Genomic DNA, 22,655 nt, shown 5'->3' with positions numbered 1-22,655 from the left:
AACCTAGTTTAAATAGTGCGTATGCCCCGGAGTGAGTGTGAGATGGGAGAAGCGAATCTGCTGTTCCCACTACAGTACTGCTGTTCCCACTACAGTACTCAGTCCCCCTGTGCCTCTCATACTGTGCGCATCTTGCCGCGCTGAGTGAGATTCTACTGTACCTGTACTGTTTAAAGATACAGTACGTATTTTTCGTATAACATGGCCCCTAAACGCAAGCCACCTACTTCATCTGGTGCTCAACCGAAGAAACAGCAATCTGTTCCAACGCTGGAGGAAAAACTGGCTGTGTTGGACTTATTGAGAGACGGTATGTCCATCGCCAACGTGGCGCGTAAATACAGCTGCAACAAATCTAGCATCCGTGCCATCAAGATTCGAGAGAGAGAAATTCGTCAAGCCGTGGCATCAAGAGCTCCAGTAACTGTTAAGGTGACGAGCCAAGTGCGTGATAAGACTTTAGTGAAGACTGAAAAGGCATTAAACTTATGGCTGGAAGACATGAACCGTAAACGTGTGCCTATCAATGGCAACATGTTGAGAGAAAAGGCTCTTAGCATTTATGCGCTGTTCAAACCTCCCGCCGAAGAGGGACAGCCTTCTGATAAGAAGGAATTCAAAGTCAGCCAAGGTTGGCTAAACAGTTTTAGGAACTACTTCAACCTCAAAAACGTGCAGACTACTGGTGAAGCTGCATCTGCCAATGAGGAGGCAGCAAAAGCCTACCCCGAACAATTAAAGAAAATCATAGAGGAAAGGGGCTATCTTCTAGAACAAGTTTTTAATGCTGACGAGACTGGGCTCTTCTGGAAAAAAATGCCCACCCGCACTTACGTTTCGAAATCAGAAAGACAAGCCCCTGGCTTCAAAGCAGCTAAAGACTGTGTGACTGTGTTGCTTTGTGGCAATGTGGCTGGGCATTTAATAAAGCCGGGCTTGCTCTACAGGGCTGCAAATCCCCGTGCCCTAAAAGGCAAAAACAAAAATCTCCTGCCTGTGTTCTGGCAATCAAATAAAAAGGCTTGGGTGATGGCAGCATTATTTCTGGATTGGTTCCACAAGTGTTTCATTCTGGAGGTCAAGCAGTACCTTGAAGAGAAAGGACTTGACTTTAAAGTGTTGCTGATCATAGACAATGCTCCTGGCCACCCTGCGGCACTCCTGTTTGCGCATAACGATGTTGAAGTCGTCTTTCTCCCCCCCAATACTACATCCATCCTCCAACCTCTCAACCAAGGCATCATTAGCTGTTTCAAGGCCACGTACACGAGGCTTACATTCTCACGGATCCTTACCGCTATGGATGCTGATCCCAATGTTAATGTGATGGAGTGTTGGAAGTCCTTCAACATTGCTGATTGCATCACTTATATTAAACAGGCAATAGATGCAATCAAGCCTGAAACAGTCAATGCATGTTGGCGAAACCTATGGGAAGACTGTGTGAATGATTTTAAGGGTTTCCCAACCATTGACAAAGAAGTGAAACTCATTGTTCAGGTGGCCAGGCAAGTGGGTGGTGATGGCTTCATCGACATCCTCGAGGAAGAAATTGAGGAATTAATTGAGGGCCATAGAGAAACATTGACTAACAAAGAGTTAGAGGAACTGATAAAATCGTCTACAGAAGACGAAGATGATGACGAACAGGAAGAGCCAGCAACTTGGAATCTTCATAAATTTTCTGAAGTGTTCCAAGCAGCGAAACACTTGAATGATTTAATTTCTGAATATGATCCTTCTATGGAACGAAGCCTCAAAATCACACGTAATATTACGGATGATTTGAGACCGTACCAAGAAATGTTTGAGGAGCTCAAGAGACAACAACGACAGTTGCCAATCACCATGTTTTTAAAGAAAAAACAACCAGCAGTATCAGAGCCTACACAATCAACTTCTCGAGCTGAACCAGAGCCAACCACTTCGTCTACGACTCACTCTCCATCACCCAAGCCTGGCCCATCGTCTCCTGGATCGACATCAAGCCCTGATGACTCAATGATAGTGTTGTCAGGGGAAGAGGAAGACTAATCATTGGAGTGTGTACAGTACAAGATTAGCAAGAATATCCAGGATAACTGGTGACTGTTCAGGTTTACAGTACTGTACTGTTTTCATTTTTTATTCTTTCATTCTTCTGTCTCTCTGTTATGTTATTAAAAATACTGTAAAATTATATTTTGCATATGTAGTCTTTATTATATACTGTACTGTACATTGCTGTATACAATACATAGTACTGTACAGGTTGTATACACAAAACTGTACTTTATGGGTGATTTAAGGGATTTTCAAGGGTCATTTTGACTATACGCGATTTTCACTTTACGCGCTGACTGCGGAACGTAACCCCAGTGTAAGATGCGACAGACCTGTATCAGTTTGAGGTGCAGGAGCCATGTTAATGCTCTGTCTCTCGAGTTCAGGACCAGGATAACCCCTCCTAGTTTAGCAATGGCTTTGTTTACTGCTAATATGTAAATAGAGATCAATCCACACTCTTTTGTCTAGCACAGACCTGTTTATCACCTTTACCTAGATTAGGCTGTCTTGTCTTAAACATGCTCTAGTAACATCATACAGAGGGAATTTCTAACTTCACATATAAGGTTAACACATGCATTTTATAATGGTATTAATAATCAGTAGGTTTCTAGCTTTCATATGATACCTTACAAGGCATACTTTGTACAAATATCATTGCAATTGTGTGTAGGGTGTGACTACAGGTGTGTCTAGGGTCCCAGTATTTTGCTGCAGATAACCCTCTTGTCCCTGAAAATCCAGAGTGGTGCAAATCTATGGGTGCTGCTGGTATATATGTCTTTGTGTGGATTCTGGAGAAACTGGGAAGGAGCAGCGGCATGGGAAGAGAGAAACAGTAACAGGTAACCACAGAAAAGGGGCTCCACCAAGACCTGGAAAGTAGAAGGAACAGGAGCAGGAACAGGTGAGGGAAGGCAAGAGGGAAAGCTGGAGAAACAGAACAGAGGCACTCAAGCAGGATGGGGGAAAAGTAGTGAGGAAAAGGTAGGCATGAGGTGGAAGAAGGGTCATGGGAGCAAAACAGGTGGTGGTGGGTGAAGCGAATGTGTCGAGATGGTGAGTTAGGAATATATCAAGAAGGTGGAGAATCAGAGAAGCTAGGAGGAGATGCAACACTGTAAAAGAGGGATAGTCTGCAAGAGAGGAAGAGATGCTGCTTTCTGGCTGTGTAAGGCCTGGTCCACACTACCCCCCCACTTCGGACTAAGGTACGCAAATTCAGCTACGTTAATAACGTAGCTGAATTCGAAGTACCTTAGTCCGAACTTACCGCGGGTCCAGACGCGGCAGGCAGGCTCCTCCGTCGATGCCGCGTACTCCTCTCGCCGAGCTGGAGTACCGGCGTCGACGGCGAGCACTTCCGGGATCGATCCGGGATCGATTTATCGCGTCTAGACAAGACGCGATAAATCGATCCCAGAACACCGATTGCCTGCTGTCGGACCCGGAGGTAAGTGTAGACGTACCCTTAGAGTCAGGGTTGCAGTGCAATAGGACCTACCACAAGAAATCCAAATATATACCCTCCACCTGGAGAAATCTACTGCCGTATGGACTGAAGTGGTTACGAAAGGAATCAAGGTAGTCTGAACAGTAAATTTCATTCCAAATCTTTCCAAGACTGTTTTCTTTTCATGAAGAATTCCACAAATAGCAGAATATTTTTTAAAAGTTTGCATTTTAGGCCTACACACACAAGTTGCCCTGATGTACGTAAAGGTGTGATTTTAAATCAGTTCAGTTAATCCAGTACAACTTTGTGTGTGGACACTTAAATTAATTTAAAGTTGGTTTATATCCATTTAGCTGGTCCTGAAATTTTACAGGACCAAGCTAAGCTGATATAAGTCTGTCCACTCAGGGATTTTCACTAGTTTAATTAACCATTTTAACTAACTTGGTGCAAACTGATATGCAGACAAGCCTTACTGGGTCTTGAAAGCTGCCAGACTGACAACACTAGAATCTGAACTCCTCCCAGTATATTTAGCAATTCAATAGATCCAGCTTAGGTAGCGGCAATGTAGATCTTCTCCATAGTGCTCTGCTAATATGCCTCTCCCATCTAACCTAGAGACACTGCCTCGGGGCCAAAAGGTATTATAGTTGCCATACCCATTCTTTGGCCTCTGACACCAGCAACAAGGGAGCCAATTGTTGAGGTACTTTGTGATATGGAGAATTTTGCCAGAGAAATGCATTGCCATTGACAAGTAATTTTCATCCAAAGCCCTGAACATCTGGAATCAGAGTGTAGTGACCTTTGGGCTGTCTTAAGTATTCACTGAGTGTAATTCACCATAGTACTTGGGAATTGGGTACAGTATCTAGACTAGGTTGGGTGACTACACTGAGGCAGAATGAAAATGGTTTTGGACTAGGCATATTTATTTAGGATACTGTATGAACGGTAAATGCATCTGAGTGTTTATCTACTTTCCCTCATATGTTAATTTCCATATATTTGAATGTTTGGGTGGCTTTGGCAGTTGGTTTGGTTTTCCACTGTAACATTCCTTGATGTGTTACTCCTGGAGGTATTCTGTGCCTCTGTGCGTGTGCAGAATTCATGTCTGCCCACAGATTTTTTTTTTCTCTGCAGAAAATACATTCTGACAAAGAGACACTGCAGTTACACCTTTTGCCCACCCGGGGCATCTTTAGCACCAGAACAGAGGGCAGCCAGCTCACTGGCCATAGCAGTGAGCTACGGAGGAAGGAAGGAAGAGGAGGCTGCATTCCTCACAGCACCCTGCCCCTAGGGCCAGGTAAGGAGGCACATATGGGGTGAGGGAGATAGAGAGAGCAGGGTACATGGGGTTGTTGGGGGGAGGTCACAGACTGGGGTTCAGAAGGGCTAGTGGGGTGTCACAACCTGGGGTGGGGGCTGAATGGGAGTGGGGAGGGGGATGCAGGGACACATGGGGATGGGGGAGGGGTGCAGGGACACATGAGGACACAGGCGAATGTGCCTGACTGATTGGGAGAGGCTAAGGTCTGCATGGGGGAGGGTCCCCAACTCCCTAACAATCCCTCCCCTCCAAAAAAACAACTGTTCCATACTTCTGCCACACCCAACAACCCCCCTGGTTCACTCCCAGGCTCCTTTCCAGAAATTACTTCCCTCTCCCTCAGCTCCTCTTACCCCTTACTCTCCCCAAGCCTTTGCACTGCTTCTGCGGGGTGCAGGAAACTCTTTTTTGCATTGTAGTTTAAATGAAATATTATTCAAAGTTCTGTATTAATATGCCTAGTACGGAATCTATTTGTCAAAAAAAATTCTTGAATCTTTTTTATCATCTGTATTGTTACAGACATACTTGTTGACAGGTATTTTGAAATAAATTACCAAAATAACTGAAACTGGCACGATCATATTGTGTTATTTTGACACATAACATATGCAGAATTTTGCAGAACTTTAAAATATTGTGCGCATAATTTAAATTTTTTGGGTGCAGAATTCCCTCAGGAGTAACAATGCGCATACGTAGTAGTTGCTCGTTAATTTCCAGCTTCTGAAGAAACAGGGCAAATGTGGAATTTAGGAGCACCACAGTATTCCTGGCTCCCCTGCTGCTCTCTATGTTGTGGTGTGGTGTCCTTAGCTCCCACAACTCTCAATGCCCTGCACAGCTTACTTACTCACTGCCTTACTTTGCAAGTCTCCCAGCTCCCGTTAGAAACCACTTCCCTGCAGCACTTCTGAGCACCACATGGCTTCTAGCTCTTCTTGTGTTGTGGAGCTTTGGAACATGGATAGTGATCTTCTCATTACCATCCCTTCCACAATGCTAAGTCAAACATGGTTTCCCGAATGCAAAATTGAGACTCTAGTTGCTATTGTTTAGAAACACATATCTTTTGCAAAATAGCGTGGGGGCACTTTTCCAGTGGACATGGTCAAATGACTTACCCTGGAAGCCAGAATTTCCTAACTATATAAAAACACCAATATCTACCCACATAAATAATAAATGACGTTTACAGAAATAAATGCACTATTTACTAACTTTACTAACTGAGCAAATAAATAAGTAAAATAAATAAAGTGAGGGACTTCAAGACATGAAAGATTATTTTTGGTGCAGTGATTATTCTTTCTTTCTCTAAGACTCAATGAGTGAAGATCTTAAAACAACATTATGGGAGAAAGGCTACAGTAAAAGAAAAAAATCAATAGGGCAATCAAACAGTTTTCTAAGATCCCAAGGCTATTGTGCTAACACACAAAGTGAAATTGCTTTTTAAAACATAACTCTATTTTAAGCCCTCTTTTTCAAGATTATCTGTGAAATATAAATGGTAGTGTAAAGTGCGAGATTCGCCTATGGGATATACATCTATATCTACACTTGTGGTACAATTAATAGATCTGACACTCAAATAAGGGATTCAGCATTAACAGTGACATTTTGAATGGGCAAACTCTGCTGTGAAGTTTCTTAGGTATAGTATGTTCAAGTGGAAGATGGAAAAATACACTTGGCTGCCTCTGGCCCAGGCACTTCTGATTATTTTCTTCGTGGAACTGCCAAATGTTTAAATACATCAAGATAAATTTCATGCTGGGTTATCACTAAACCTTGGGTATGGTAGATAGAATACTGCTCAGTCTGCCAAGGCCTAAATGTGAGATGCAATGTGTGAAAAAGACCCCAAAATGAATAAAATTATGCATGCATATTCAAAATGCTGTGGGATTCATTCCTTTAATATAAATAACTCTGTTGATAACTTGAGCTTCATGATTCTTTTTTTTCCTGAAGTAAATCATATCAATAAAAATTTGTTTGTAATTAATGCATGTAAATTTGGGAGTAAAAGGAGGGATGTCCATTAAATGAGGGACATTTGAGACATATGGCTATATAAAGCAGAAGTATGAATGCCATATGTTACAATTAGTTGGAGCCAAAATCTACTCTCAATTACACCACGTAAACCTGTAATAACTCAATTGACTTCAGTGTCAGCAACAGCAGAATCTCCGCCAAAGTGCAGCTCTCTGAAACATAATCCTGTAAAAACAGCATCACAGGGAGTCCATGTTTATTTTATCTCAGTGACTCCATCTCAGCAACAAGAGGCTGGGTGTTCTCCTTCTCTTGCACCACCACCAGTAATAGAGTTGTTCAGCAAATGGGAAAAAAATAAAATCATGACATTTCAATTCTCATTCCTTCCACATTTATTTTTTTGTTAAAATTGTCTCACCAGGTCTAAACAGCAATAAAAATGTAGCAAGCCAAATGATGCCCTCATTGACATCTGTCCAACACAACTATCTGAAAAGTATGGTTCCACCGGAACAGCACTGTACTTTATGGTAATCTAAACTGTAGGATGCTATAAGCAAAGGGGATGTTAACGATCCAGATATTAATATTAATCCAACATGATATAATCAAAGCTTCCAAAGGTATTTAGAAGACTGTTTTATGTTCCAGAAAGTAATGACCCCAACCAAACCCAGCTGTATCTACCAATTGAGGACTGAACAGTGACTGAGAATAACAGAGAACCTTGGAATCTGTGTCTTTGAGCTACTTGACTTCATCAAAGCAAATGATTTACAGATTGCAATAATACAAGGGCATTCGATTTGGGGGAACTGAGAAATCTGATGAATAAGGTACATGAGAGGGAGTATTAAAAATCCACTATTATGGAAGAAGTCTAGGGAGTCTTAAAAGCCACTCTAACAAAAGCACAATATTATAAAATTATTATTATTATTTAATAGCACCTAAAATTGTACTAAGCAGTTCATGGTATGAAGGCAAACTTCCTCGTCCGAATTGCTTACAATCCAATCTCAGACATGACACAATGAAAGGAATGACAAAAGAGAAAAGGAGGGGGTTGAGGTGGAAAGACTGGCCTTGCAGCAGTATGATAATGCAGTTATTCAGCAAAGGCTTGTGCACAGTATGGTGGAGCAAAATAATTAAGGGTAATTAAATGAATTAATAACAGAACAGTCTGTCTTTCCTCTGAAAAAGAGGAGTGCAAGAAATAGGAATGGGACAGTGGACTGTGCGACTGTCCAGAGATGTGAGGGTAAAACATGAATCTGACTGGAAGAGAGGAAGCAGTCAAACAAGAAATTCAGAGTCAGGCAGGGCTTGAAGAGAAAATATGTGGGCAGCGAAAGTCTAAATGAATTGATCCTGTGCCTGAGGAAGTCTGAACTGAAAAAAACAACTCAAATTGGCTGAGATAGGAACATTGTTATGCGAACTGAAAACTGGCCAAAAAGCCTGTCGACAAAGGCTAAAAGATACATGGCAATGGAGAGAGTTGTGGGGAGGCATCTAACAGAGTGGTAGGAGCAGTTTTATGTATCAGCATCATTAATGCCAACATGGCTCTTGCTCCAAGAAACCTGCATCACTTTTTAGTTCACTCCATCACTTCTCTCATGGTGTCCACAAGAAGCGAGTAAATAATAATGATTCTCTATAAAAAATGCAGCAACAAAACGTAACCGAACCATCTAAAAGGGCACATGCCCAAATAACTACAGAATCCTGTTGCTGTAACCATTGTCTTTCCTTACTCTATTTCCTCTCCAATGTTTGTTTCCCCACCATCACTCACGCCCCTTTACGCCAGGAAAAGGCCTGGAGTAGAATAAAAGGGTTCTAAAAGGCCTCGATCCAGCTGGGAGAAAATGTTTGTGGTGCGGAACTGAAGAAGACAGTTGGAGGCTGTCTCTCAAGGATCCTCTCAAGAAGAGATTCTGGGCAATGCTACTGCCATATATAGGCATGGACAGGTTGCCGCAAGATAGAAGCTCCTCAGGGCTAAATTATGCCAAAGCCTGCTATGACCCCCGGAGCAATTCAGAAATCAGGCAGGCACAAGGGTGACTTATTGCCGTATTAGCTCCTCCTCCTTCTCTTAGAGCAGAGCACAGAATCTCACTCATGATGTCAAAAACTATGGCTGATCCTGCAACTGACTGTGCAGCTGGACACTCATTGATTTCAGTGGGGCTCCACTCAGATACAGCGGTTTACCCGCACAGTCAACTGCAGGATTGGGGGCTTTAATTGTAAGCGCCTCAGGGCGGAAACCTCTCTGTTTGTCTTGTAAAGTGTCTAACACACTTCCAAGTGGTATAGAAATTGATTAATATAATATATAAAATAATAAATATAAACCACAGTTTCATATTCTCTGTCAAATGTATATAACGAAAGATACTGAGGTGTTCTTACTTTCTTCAGAAAGATCATTTTCTTCTGCTTCTCTCTCCATCTCTTTACACCATCCTTCCATCCTCTTCGTTTCAGTATGTAGCAACTTCATAAACCAAGACCCATCCCGTCGACATGGGGACATCCGACCAGTTTCTACTGTCTCAATGGCTGGCTCCAGCCAGGGTTCTGGCGGTGGAAGATTTGAGGTGTCAACCTGGGTCCTGTAATCTTCTCTGTAACTGAACAGTCCCTGTGTCCGTACAGTTCTTACTGCACCATACTGGGTAGGAGTGCTAGGCTCTGAATGCCTCTGGAATGATGAACCAAACTGAAGTCCCTTGTCCTCCATTGTTATGTGTCCTGGAAAGCCCTCCAGTTCCAGGTCAGCCTGTACAGCTGCTGTTACACTATTTGAACGTTTAAATCGTCCATGTCTTGGGCAAGGAGAAAAAAGAAAGAAAAACAGATATATAGAGAGGGAATAATGTGCTGGCAAAACAAATCTGATTTTCTTTCTGCATCTAATAGTAAAAAATATTTTTGCTGGCATACAGGATATTTTTCAATTAATCTTTGTCAAAGTCCACCCTACAACTGATTTAGTTACTTAACATAAGAGAGTGAATGACAATGCAAAAAGACTATATATAGTCTATATGGTGTCATTATTGATCTGAACAAAGATATAAATGAAAATAATTTAAACCACCTTTGGAAGCAAATATTGATCTTTTCTCACATTACATTATATTGCACATCATTAATAAACAGAACTGGAAATAGCACCAAAGACCTGCAGTGCTGTATATACTGTTGAAATGAAGACTATCAAATAAATATATACAACTATTTCAGATAATAAGGGCCCTACTCAAAGACGTTCTGAGTTAAGGCTGTCAAGAATTTTGTAATAAATGTAAAAAGTGGTAGCAGGCTGGTGTGGTTTTATGTTTGTTTGTGCTTAAACACAGTATAGAACTACCATGAAATGGTGAGTGTCTCATCATAATCTTATCTTGGATACTGAAATACTAGAATAAATTTATGTTCAATAGTTGTAACAGAGGATCAAAAGATTGTTCATGAAATATACAGGTCAGTTGTTCAAATTTAGCTCATGTCAGTTGTAAGCAAAGGTAATTACTATCCCCAAAGGCTGTTTGATGGCTTCTGTGAAATGAGATAGTGGTCCCAGTCCAGTGCCAGGTGGACAAGTGTCTAAATAAAAAACCCACCACCACCAGAATTAGCACATTTGTCAGCAGTCTTAGCAGACTGGACAAGGATTGACTCACCATGGAAACTGACTCCTAGAAGTAGTCCCTGTAGGTCAGGGTTGAGATAGGCCCTGTCCTGCAAATGGACTGTATAGCATATAGATTCAGCCATGGGGATCCCTTTGCAAGGCTGGCGCTTCAGTGTGCTTGCACCTGTTCTGTGATTCCTCTCATTAATTAGGAGCACTAAGTTCACCATACAAACATTAACTTTCTCCAAATCAAAGAAAAAAACCCTGGAAACTCTGAGTAAATATGAAGGGAGAACTAAAGCATCTCTTACAATATTAGCAGTTGGCCAACATACACGTATAAGCCTGGCCTTGTGAATTATTTATAGACAGCACCATCTATGTGTTTGTTCACAACAGTGTTTTGTCTTTTGAAAGATTACACTTTTATTTTGCATGAATTACCGTTTCTCATCTTCCACTTGCACTCCAACGGAATGGTATTCCCGTAGGCCTCTGCTCTCGGTATCTGAATCGGTTGCCGTTTCCACCTAATTCAACACAAAAGATACATCTGCAGAAGTGAACATTGACAATCCAACCTTATATCTACCTACCTTTATTTCAATTAATTATATATTTCCTTAATTACTTCAAAGAAACACCTAACCCAGTAAAATCATTTAAATAAGCATTCACTCTGGTATCATTGTTTTGGTGCTGTGTTTTATAAAACTGTGCATAACCACTTCTGCTCTGCTCTGTAATTCCCTTTCTTAAATGTATGCAGATGCAATTACTCAGTTTAATGCAGGCAGAAAGTAAGATTGGCTCAACTATTCTATTATTAGAACTAGGAACCCATAGGTTAGCCCCATTATATATTATTAGAATACAATCTCATTATATCTCAGGATTTACAAAATAAAATAAAGAAAAGAAAATAGCCCCATAAAAATTGCAAGTCATAAAAAGAAATGTTACAATGAATTGATTCTATTGGCAACTGTGCCAACAAATACAGAAATATTTAAGTGATAAAGAAGATACAGTATAATACCATAACTCACCTTTCTTAACAACATAATCTTAAGAATGCTATATCAACTAAGTCAGGAATTTTAAATAGTTATCCCCTCTGCAATACTCTTACAAAATGTATTCACAATAGTGTTTTCACCTTAATTGGCACTACACTTATATCAAAAATTACTGCAGGATTTTCTATAAACACACACACACAAGTGCTGCAGCATGAAAGTTATGTTGAATCAAAGGAGAGTCAAAGAAAAAATAATTAAAATAGAACATTTTTCTCTTTTGGAGGATATTTTGTTTGTTAAACAAAATGAACGGTAGTTACCCATAAGTATAGGTTTCAGAGTGGTAGCCGTGTTAGTCTGTATCCGCAAAAAGAACAGGAGTACTTGTGGCACCTTAGAGACTAACAAATTTATTAGAGCATAAGCTTTCATGGTATAAGTATAGTTAACATTACAAAAATATCTTTCCATAATATATTGGACATAAATATATATATATATATATATTCCATTATATATTAGAAATAATTGTTAACTTAACATACAATGTTACTTTGAAAAGGGATTGTATAAAACTGGCAACTTTTTATTCACCAGGTCTCTTTCTGTGCATTCAGAGTCACATCTGCTGACTTAGTAACAAACATATACTTCTAGTAGCTTTTACTCCTGTTAGTTAACCATGTTGAGCCAACACAGCTAAGGCAGAGTAAACTGGATTCTATTCCTTCTAGTCCATCATCAACAGAATTATTCACTAAATTACAATTCAGAAGCCAATCAGTTATACCTGCATAAATATACTGAAGATAATGGTGTTGCACAGATCTCACTAGGAGAATCATCTGAAGATAAAGGTAAACTCATGGCAATTTAGCCAGATATTTAGCCTCCATGTGGATTGCCCAGTGCCTCAGAAACATCAGAGCAGATTTCCCTGTGTGTTCCATATGGGCTAAATCTTTCCACTAATGGAATGATTTGGGAACATCTCCATGGAGAAAGCCTTCCTCTTCCAAGGTGCCCTCCTATGGGTATTTCTGCAGGAGCTCTGGATGATTATAATTTGCCCAATATGTAACTGACACAGGAATTTATAGGAATATATATAGTTGATCTACAGTGAACTTTTATATGATTGAAAACACAGTTATCAGTAAAATTACAGTCCAGGTGTCAAAATGGCCTGGCACGCGTTTCTTCTAAACAGAAACTCTGCCAAATTATCCTCCCATCCAGCTTGCCAAAGCTGACACTAACTAAATGCTCTGATGATTGCTTTCACATTTTAATACCTTTCATTTGCTTGCTGTGCCCCGCAGCAGGAGGAGGATGCCAAATAAGGACTTTTGATGTAATTTGGAGAGCAAATATTGTAACACCTGACAAACAGAAAACAATCCTGCAAAATGGAGTCAAAGGCTGAAACAAGTAAAAGCGGGAAAACAACAATTTCATCTAACAATGGTGTGGGGGTGGGATGAACAATTCCTACGAAACACAGGCAGCGTAAGGTCACCTTCTGGGAAAGAAAGGGAGATAATTCCAATGTGATCAGATTGGCCAGGCTTTATTTAGAGTTGGTCGAGAATTTTTCAACTAAATGTTTCTTTGTAAAAAATAAAAAATGCTGATTAATCAAAACAGACTTTTTGTGGAAACGTATCCGTTTCGACAAAACCTTCGAGGAAGGTTTCTCAGGATGAAATTTCTGGTCAAAAACAGAGAGCCACTCCAGAATAGCTAATAGCCCAGTGGTTGGGGCACTCCCCCGGGATGCAGAAACCCAGGTTCAAATCCCTCTCTATTTGATTTGAAGCAGGAACTTGACCATGAATCTCCCACATCCCAGGTGAGGACCCTAGCTACTAGGCTCATGGCTATCCTGAGGTGGGTTTCCCTGGTTTTTTGTGAAATATTTTGAAAGGTCTTAGTTTCATCTCGATGCAGAACAAAAAACAAATGTAGAAACCTTGAAATATTTTGCAAAACAGAATTCTTGTCTTCCAGCCAGCCTTAGCTTAATTTACATAAATTTACATACAGACCAATGGTCCAACCAGCCCAATATCCTGTCTTCTGACAGTGGCTAGTGCCAGATGCTTCAGAGGGAATTAAAAGAACAGGGTAATTATTGAGTAATCTATCCCCTATCATCCAGTCCCAGCTTCTGGCAGTCAGAGGATTAGGGACACCCAGCGCATGGGACTGTATCCTGATGATCTTGGCTAATAGCTATTGAGGTACCTATCCTCCACAAACTTATCTAGGTCTTTTTTTAACCCAGTTATACTTTTGGCCTTCATAACATCCCCTGACAAAGAGTTCCACACGTTGACTGTGCACTGTGTGAAGAGGTACTTCCTTATGTTTGTTTTAAACTTACTACCTATTAATTTCATTGGGTGACCCTGTTTCTTGTGTTGTGTGAAGGGGTAAATAACACTTCCTTATTTACTTTCTTCACACCATTCATGATTTTATAGACCTCTATCATATCCCCCTTTAGTTATCTCTTTTCTAAGCTTAACAGTCCCAGTCTTTTTAATCTCTCCTTGCATTTTTGTTGCCCTTCTCTTTACTTTTTCCAATTCTAATATATCTTTTTTGAGATGGGGCGACAAGAACTGCATGCAGTATTCAAGGTGTGGGCATACCAGAGATTTATGTAGTAGCATTGTAATAATTTCTGTCCTATTTTCTATCCCTTTCCTAATGGTTTCTAACATTGCTAGCCTTTTTGACTGATGCACATTGAGCAGATGTTTTCAGACAACTATCCACAATGACTCCAAGATCTCTTTCTTGCGTGGTAACAGCAAACTGAGACCCCGCCATTTCGTATGTATAGTTGGAATTGTGTTTTCTAATGTGCATTACTTTGCATTTATCAACATTGAATTTCATCTGACTTCTTTTTGCCCAGTCACCCAGTTTTGTGAGATCCCTTTGTTAACTCTTTGCAGTCTGCTTTGGACTTCACTATCTTGAGTAACTTTTTTGTATCATCTGCAAACTTTGCCATCTCACTGTTTACACACTTTTCCAGTTCATTTATGAATATGTTGAACAGCATGAATCCTAGTACAGATACTTGGGGGATCCCATTATTTACCACTTTCCATTGTGAAAACTGACCATTTGTTTCCTGTTTTTTAACCTGTTACTAATCAACAATAGGACCTTCCTTCTTATACAATGACTGCTTACTTTGCTTAAGAGTCTTTGGTGTGGGGCCTTGTCAAAGGCTTTCTGAAAGTCGTAGTATACTATGTCAACTGGGGTCACCCTTCTCCACATGTTTGTTGACCTTCCTCAAAGAATTCTAATAGATTGGTGAGGCATGGTTTCCCTTTACAATATATCATGTTTATCTACATGTCTGGTAATCATGTTCTTTACTATAGTTTCAACGAATTTGTCTGGTACTGAAATTATTTGCTTGGTATTGAAGTTCAACTCAGCACAGGGGAAAAGGTAACATGTTTGGTTTTGTTGTGGCTCCCAAAACTTGAATGAATCTTACCAAAGTAGATTTGTTCTCTGTGATCCTTGAATATTTTATTATTCACTAGCATGCATTCCAAATAGTTTAATATTTGAAACCCTGGCCATGCCATCAGCAAGGTGATATATGGTGAAAGACGGTCATAGAGCCCCAGCTCCACAAACTGACTTAGGTGTTGCAACACTGAGCATCACAACGCCTAACTTTTAGGCACCCAGAAAATCACTGGAACAATACTCGTATCCACAAAGCCTGAGTTAGGCACATACGCTCCCTACTTGATGAACAGGGAGAGACAGGTGCCTAAAATGAGATTCACAAAATCCAGCACACTATGTGGGGTGCCACCTAAACTAGGAAATGGGAGATGCAGAGGAGAGGATTGTGTGCTAAACTCCACCCTTTTTATGTAGTTAAAATCATAGAATCACAGAAATGTAGGGCTGGAAGGGACCTTGAGAATTATCTAGTCCATCCCCCTGTGCTGAGGCAGGACCAAGTATATCTAGACCATCCCTGACAAAAATGAGCTGGCAAGCTCCTCCAATGTGCTTGCAACCAAGGTTGGTGTCATCCAAAATTTTATAAGCATATGAGGACTTTCAGAAAGCCTTTGACAAGGTCCCTCACGACAGGCTCTTAAGCAAAGTAAGCAGTCATGGGATAAGAGGGAAGGTCCTCTCATGGATCAATAACTCATTAAAAGGCAGGAAACAAAGGGTAGGAATAAATGGTAAATTTTCAGAGTGGGGAGAGGTAAATAGTGGTGTCCCCCAGGGATCTGTACTGGGACCAGTGCTGTTCATCCTATTCATAAATGATCTTGAAAAAAGGTAAACAATGAGATCGCGAAGTTTGCAGACAATACAAAATTACTCAAGATAGTTACATTGAAAGCAGACTGAGAACAGTTACAAAGGAATCTCACAAAACTGAATAAATGCAGAGTATAAATTAGAGTATAGCTTGATTTGTTTTGCAGCCAAAAAGATACATTAATTGACTAAACTATTTTTTTGCAAATTATTTGTTCAGTTCTTTTAGCTATTAATGTTTAGCCAATAGATGGCACCGTTTATTTCAGCATTATTTGTCTGCTCTGAACATTGACTCTGTGAAAATAGCATAGTGGGGTTTCAGATTTACTGTCTCTCAATGAATTCCAAACCATATATGCTCAGTTTAGAAGAAAACAGACCTCAACCTACTATCTGAAAGCAAAGCTGGGCTCTTCCCTTTTCCCTCATCATCACCAGCAATAAAATGTTTTGCAAGCCACATTATGCCTCTCATGACCCTATGCAACCTCATTGCCCTCAGTGGCTTTGCCCTGGTACAATAACTGCTTGGCTCTGTGTGCAGAATTTAATAATCATTTCTGTTGATGGAAAAGAGTTCAGCTCACTCTCCCTTACCTCTATTGGCCTTTCAGAGCCAAGAAGAGTAAAAAGCAAGAAAACCTTACTTCTGACACAATAACAAGGAAATCTGACTCTAAACACACAAGGATTAGCATTTACACTAATCTGATGTATAAGAAAGTTTCATTTGTACATAGTCACTTTTCAAAGTTGAAGAATAGCTTAAAGTAAAACTGCAGTGAGAACTTTCACTGCTTTAGTTAGCTGAAGGAATATTTACAACTAACAGACGCATATATGTTTCAATTTTCAAAACACTTTTTAGAAATGTACATCAGGGATTAGCTCTCACTGTATCTGTGAATGATTTCTGTGTTTTGTAGCATTTTACTGCTATAGTACTTCCCAGCAAGAAGTCCGGGTTGCTGAATAGGTTGTGTGACAAAATAGGTGCTAATTATCAGATGAATGCATGAAGCAGGTTGGAAACTTTCATGGTTCTTTTAAGTGAGTTCTATTTGATAAAATAAATAGTTCAGAAAATTTCGAAAACAGGATTCATATTAAACTAAGATTAGATTACCAACAACAAATTGTAATACATAACAGAACGGTAACTATTTTCAATATCTTTTGTGCATTCAGAGGCTAAATGGAAATTCTTCCATAATAAACTAAATGAGCAGATAGTCTGCATGACAGCATCCTGGATCTTTAGTAATGTGAACTTTTCATTATGTTAAATGACAATTAAGAAAATCAATAGGATAATTTGTGAAAGAAGATTAAATTATTATAAGCTATTTTAAAAAAAATGTCGTTTTGTTTCAACTACAACCACTTCTGCTAAGCTTTTTAGCAAGGGAAGAAATAGCCATTGGATGAGGCAAGTCCATTAATTGGTTACATCCATCGTTTTATGTGCACATATCGGCACAGAACAACTTTTGGGGTCAAATTATGGCTGCTTCACAATGGATGTGCTGGTGGGGGATAAGGAGCACAGGGAGATCCTTCTCTGTGCTCTGCCCTCATTGCTCTCATATTTAGTATCATCATTTGACAGCCAGTGCTCTTCAAATACATAGTGAGTGTGTGTGTGTGATGAGGGTGAGGAGGAGTGAGGGTGAAGGTGGGAATGCTAGTGTGGCCAACGCTGGTTACCTGCTCAGACCAGGTGTGTATGGGGGTGGTACAATGAGTGATTATGATTCAGAGATTTTTAGGGCCAGAAGACAGCATAGGGCATACAATTCACCAAGTGATTCCTGCATCAAGCCCATACCTTCTGGTTGGGCTACAGCATATCCTTTAGAAAGACATCCAGTCATATCTTAAAGATGTCAAGTGAGAGAGGATAAGTTGTTTCAATGGTTAATTACCCGCACTGGGTATGTCTACACTGCAATTAAGAACCCATGGCTGGCCTCTGTCAGCTGACTCGATGCAAACATTTGAGCTTGGGTATGGGATCCTGTGGGGAGGGGGTCACAGCCCAAGCCCAACCTTCTACGCTGCAATTAAACAGCCCTTAACCCAAACCCCCACGAGCCCAATTTGGCTGACACGGGCCAGCCGCAGGTGTTTGATTGCAGTATACACATACCCGCTATTAAAAATATGCACCTTATTTCTAGTCTGAATGTGTCTGGATTGAGTTTCCAACCACTGGCTCTTGTTATGCCTTTGTCTGCTAGACTGAAGAGCCCTCTACTATCAGAAACCTTCTCTCCATGCAGGAACTTACAGACCATGATCAAGTCACCATTAAAGCTCTACTTGGATAAACTAAATTGACTGAACTTCATAAGTCTTTTGTTATAAGGCAGATTTTCCAGAACTCCACTAATTCGTGTAGATCTTTTCTGAATGCTTTCCAATTTGTTTACATCTTTTTAAAAGTGTGGACATTAGTATTCCAGTAATGGTCTCCTAATGAATATGCAGAGGTAGTAATGCCTCCCTACTTCTAGTTAATATCCCCAAGAAAATCCAAGGTTTGTATTTGCTGTCATAGGGTTAGTCTACACACAACATTTGTACTGCTTTAAGTATACTTGTATAGTAAAAGCAGTACAACCCCGTAACATGCATGCAGTTATATTGGTAAAGGTGCTTTATACAGGCATAACTGTATGACTAGGGCTAGTGCCAGTATCGCTGTTTCAGTAAAAAAAGAAAAAAAAATAATAATCACACTTGAAGTGAAATAGTTCTATAAGTACAAAAATCGTGTTTAGACCAGTCTTTAGCATCAAACTGGCAGCTCATGTTCAGATGGTTATTCACCACGACCCCTAACTCCTTTTCGGAGTCACTTCTTTCCAAAATACAGTTCCCTAGCTTCTGCGCATGACCAACATTCTTAGTTCCTGGATGTATGACCTTGGATTTAGTTGTATTAAAATGCATGTTGTTCAAGTTTATCATGCAATCCAGATAGCTCTGTAGAACTGACTTGGCCTTATCATTATTTGCCACTCCACCATTTTTTGTCTCATCCACAAACTTTAATAGCAACAATTTTATGTTTCCTCCCAGATTATAGATAACAATATTGAACAGCACTGGACCAAGAACAGATCTTTATGTGCTGCCAATAGAAACACCCTCACTGGATGATGATTCTCCTTCTACAATTACTTTTTGAATTTGCTCACCTCCATGGTGACAGGGTGCACTTAGAGGACTGTTTGCTATACTGGTTTAAAAAGTATAGCAAGGGCATATGTACAAATACTACCAATTGGGAGGTGCCATGAATGCAACTCTTGCTCTTAAGATAGTGTTGCAGAAATCTTCATTTTGGAGCTTCCCAAGAAAGGTTGATACCATAGTAGGGTCTTATAATTAAATGTCTGTATCATGACTGTGACTCGGGAAAGTGGCACCTGATAGGTTCTTGTCTCACAGAATGCTACTATGAGAGAAAGGAGAAAAATAAAACAAGCAATTTCTAATAATCTCTAATATTTTCCATGCAATATATACAAAAATAGTGGAATCCACTTTGTCTTTCATCCAAGGCATGTATTCGGTTGCATCATGTCATAATGTAGAAAACTCATGGAGTCCAGCTGAGACTAACTGTACCACTGCAGTCCATGAAGCTTCATACTACAGCTGTCATACAGTGGATTGGCACAGCATCATAGAAATGTAGGGCTGGAAGTGACCTCAAGAGATCATCTAGGCCATCTCCCTGGGATGAAGCAGGACTAAGTATCCATAGACCATCCCTGACATGTGCTGTCCTCCAACATGCTTGTAACCTTCCCATCCTGGGGCAATCTGCAAATTTTAAAAGCAAACTATCCACTCCATTATCCAAGTCATTAATGAGGATGGTGAATAGTACCAGCCCCAGGACAGACCCCTGCAGGACCCCACTAGATACATCCTTCCAGATTGACAGCAAAGCATTGATAACTGCTCTGTGAATGTCATGCGGGACAGTGTCAAGAGCATTACCAAAATCAAGCTATATCACATCAACTGCTTCCCCCCATCCACTAGGCCAGTAACCCTGTCAAAGAAGGAAACTAGTTGGTTTGGCATGATTTGTTCTTGACAAGTCCATGCTGACTATTCCTTATAATCCTATTATCCTCCAGGTGCTTACAAACTCATTGCTTAATAATTTGTTCCATTATCTTTCCAGGTATATAAGTTAAAATGACTGTTCTATAATTCCCCAGGTTCTCTTTGTTCCCTGTTTTTAAAGACAGGTACTGTTTGCCCTTCCCCAGTCCCAGAGACGACCCGTACCCGCCGATAGTGTGGGCGCAGAGCAAGAGCAGCAGCTTCAGCAGTCCATGTGAGCATGCTCAGTACAAGCAAAGCAGCAAATCTGGGAGGGCATGTGACCCCATGTGGTACCCCCCCATGTCACCTCTGCTCAGTCCTCTGGGACCTCACCCACGCTCCAGGAGTCCCCAAAGATAAATGCCAACAGTTTCGAGAATGCTTCATCTAGTTCCTTAAGTACCCTAGGATGAATTTCATCAGACCCTGCCGACTTGAATACATCCAATTTATCTACATAATCTTTAGTCCATTCCTTTCCTATTTTGTGTTGGTCACCATTAACATTTTTAATGCAGACTAAAGCAAAATAGGTTTTGGATTTGTAACAATTACTGTAGAGAGGGTCCTGCAAACAATAAATACAAATTACCCATTTTGAAGGGTGCCCTGTACATGACAAATGAAGGAAAGAGTCCATTTTCTATACTACATATCACAACTTTCTCCAATAATGTAATCATGATTTGATCTTGACATACATTGGGTTTGTTTCTATATCAAAGTAGTTTCTTGTACTCTCATGACTTTCTGGTAATTTCACGACTCTCACTACAGAAATGACAAAACTGAAGACTTAACTACAATTCATATTATAGAACAGTGTCTAAATTTTAACCAAAGTTTAACATTTTACAGTTTGCCCATCTTCGGGAATAGAGGGCTATTGAAGTCAATGACGCCCACTGACTTGAATGGTGCAAGATTAAGGACAGAAAATGTTTCTTTTTCCTATAAAGGGCTGGGCTCTGTAGCTGTTCCACATGCAGGAACTGTACAGTTCCACATGCAGCAGCATTGCTAGATTGGTGTTAATGTTAGTAATCTACCATCTTCACAACCTGTATGGTTGCAAGACTTTCATAGTAGCAGTCTGCCTTATGTTTCAGACTGTCTCATATTGTCTAGAACCGTAATAGAAATAATTTTCAAACCAATTTGTTAAATCAGAGCAACATTAATAATGCACTAATTATCCATCCTGGAAGATGCAAAATTTATTAATGCAAATATATTCAGATGCAATGTAATAGCACTGCATTGCATTCTAATGAGAAAGCTAGTAATGCAGTCTATCAAGGTAATATGTAAATAAAAAACATCCTTATCTTAGGTGCTTTGATGCAGAAGCCTAACCAAACTGAAGTAGTTTAGTCTTATTTCTGAGGCATGAACTAAATTTTTTCTGTATTTTGAAATAAAATTATTCTACTCTGCTTTATTATTCATTGCAAACAAAGCAACAGGAATATGACAAAATGTATTTTCTGCTAAGAAATGTTGCCAATGAATATTTTTCACACAGATGTAACATTTGGAATTTACTGCAGAAATAACCAGTACAAATATATTGTGTCCTGCGATAATTTTGTAATTTTAATCTTATATACAAAATCCTCCAAAAAAATGCATAAGAGGTATCTGCACTTCTGAAAATATATGCTTCAGCCTTTTTAGACTCTGACCTTTCACAAACAGCTTTTGTCATTTACAGTGATCAGACTTGAAAACCAGAATTAGGAGCCAAGCACCAAATGCTGGGTTGCTGTAGGTATTCCACTGTGTCCCTGTAAATCACTGCATGGATGGATTAAGGGATTATAAACCCACATTACCAAAACTACTGCACACAAAGAATCATCAGAGCCCTACTAAAAATGTTGGTCATCACCTGTACTAAGAGACTGTATGAAATGAATTTAAACAGATGAGTAGTCCCACTGTAGTTAATGGGAACATTTGCATGCTTAAAGTTAAGTATATGCCTAAGTGTTTGCAGGCACAGAACCTGCTCCTTCATCCTCAAAGGGTCCTGAATTGTTTGCAGGGTCACCTGCAGTATATTTATTAATAATCAGCATTTGCTAGAGATATGACTAAATGACAACCAGCACCAGTATCTGCCAGTCAGCAGAAGAAATGATTTAAAATTTGCATTCTAGATCATATTTCATTCAACTGAAACTAGTGTGACAGTATGTTCCATAGAACCACAGACATTTTGTAAGCCAAAAAATATATTTTGTGTGTCACACAAATTTACTCAAAGGACTTTCTTATAATTCTACATAATTACTGTCCAGTTTACAATTCCCTGTCCATCTATACTGACACATTTTTTATATTTTTATCCCCAACAAAGCTCCCGGTCCTGGTTTGCTTTTGGTGAGTTGGAGAAGTTATTTTTAAATAATAATTAAAAAAAACCAAAACCAAAAACCATCCAGCCAAACAATAAATACAGAAGAAGCATCAGCACCCATCCCCCATGGTCAAAAAGGAAAGATAATGAAAAAATGCAGTCCAGGATTTTAAAGCTGACATAGTTCTATAAAAAAAGACTATGAATTCACAGAGTGAAAGAGATGAACATGCAGTTCACCTGTAGATCTTCAATATAATTTTCATATCAAGTGTTAATGACAGGTAACCTCCCTAGAGATTTATTCATTC

General features: G+C 39.8%; 1 protein-coding gene across 1 annotated transcript in view; it reads right to left on the bottom strand.

Annotated features, from left to right (window-relative positions):
* DLGAP2 (DLG associated protein 2) overlaps positions 1-22,655 on the bottom strand; it is a 649,549-nt gene that overhangs the window by 16,487 nt on the left and 610,407 nt on the right. Inside the window, exons 12-13 of the mRNA XM_065400541.1 lie at positions 10,951-11,036; positions 9,276-9,691 (exon numbers count right to left, since the gene is read on the bottom strand). Coding sequence (XP_065256613.1) covers positions 9,276-9,691; positions 10,951-11,036 — 502 coding nt within the window. The remainder of the gene's footprint in view (positions 1-9,275; positions 9,692-10,950; positions 11,037-22,655) is intronic.

The sequence above is a fragment of the Emys orbicularis genome, chromosome 3, assembly GCF_028017835.1.
Source record: "Emys orbicularis isolate rEmyOrb1 chromosome 3, rEmyOrb1.hap1, whole genome shotgun sequence".
NCBI classification, from domain to species: Eukaryota; Metazoa; Chordata; order Testudines; family Emydidae; genus Emys; species Emys orbicularis.
Note: the sequence above shows the minus strand (reverse complement) of the source record. Positions and strands in the feature narration are given on the sequence as shown.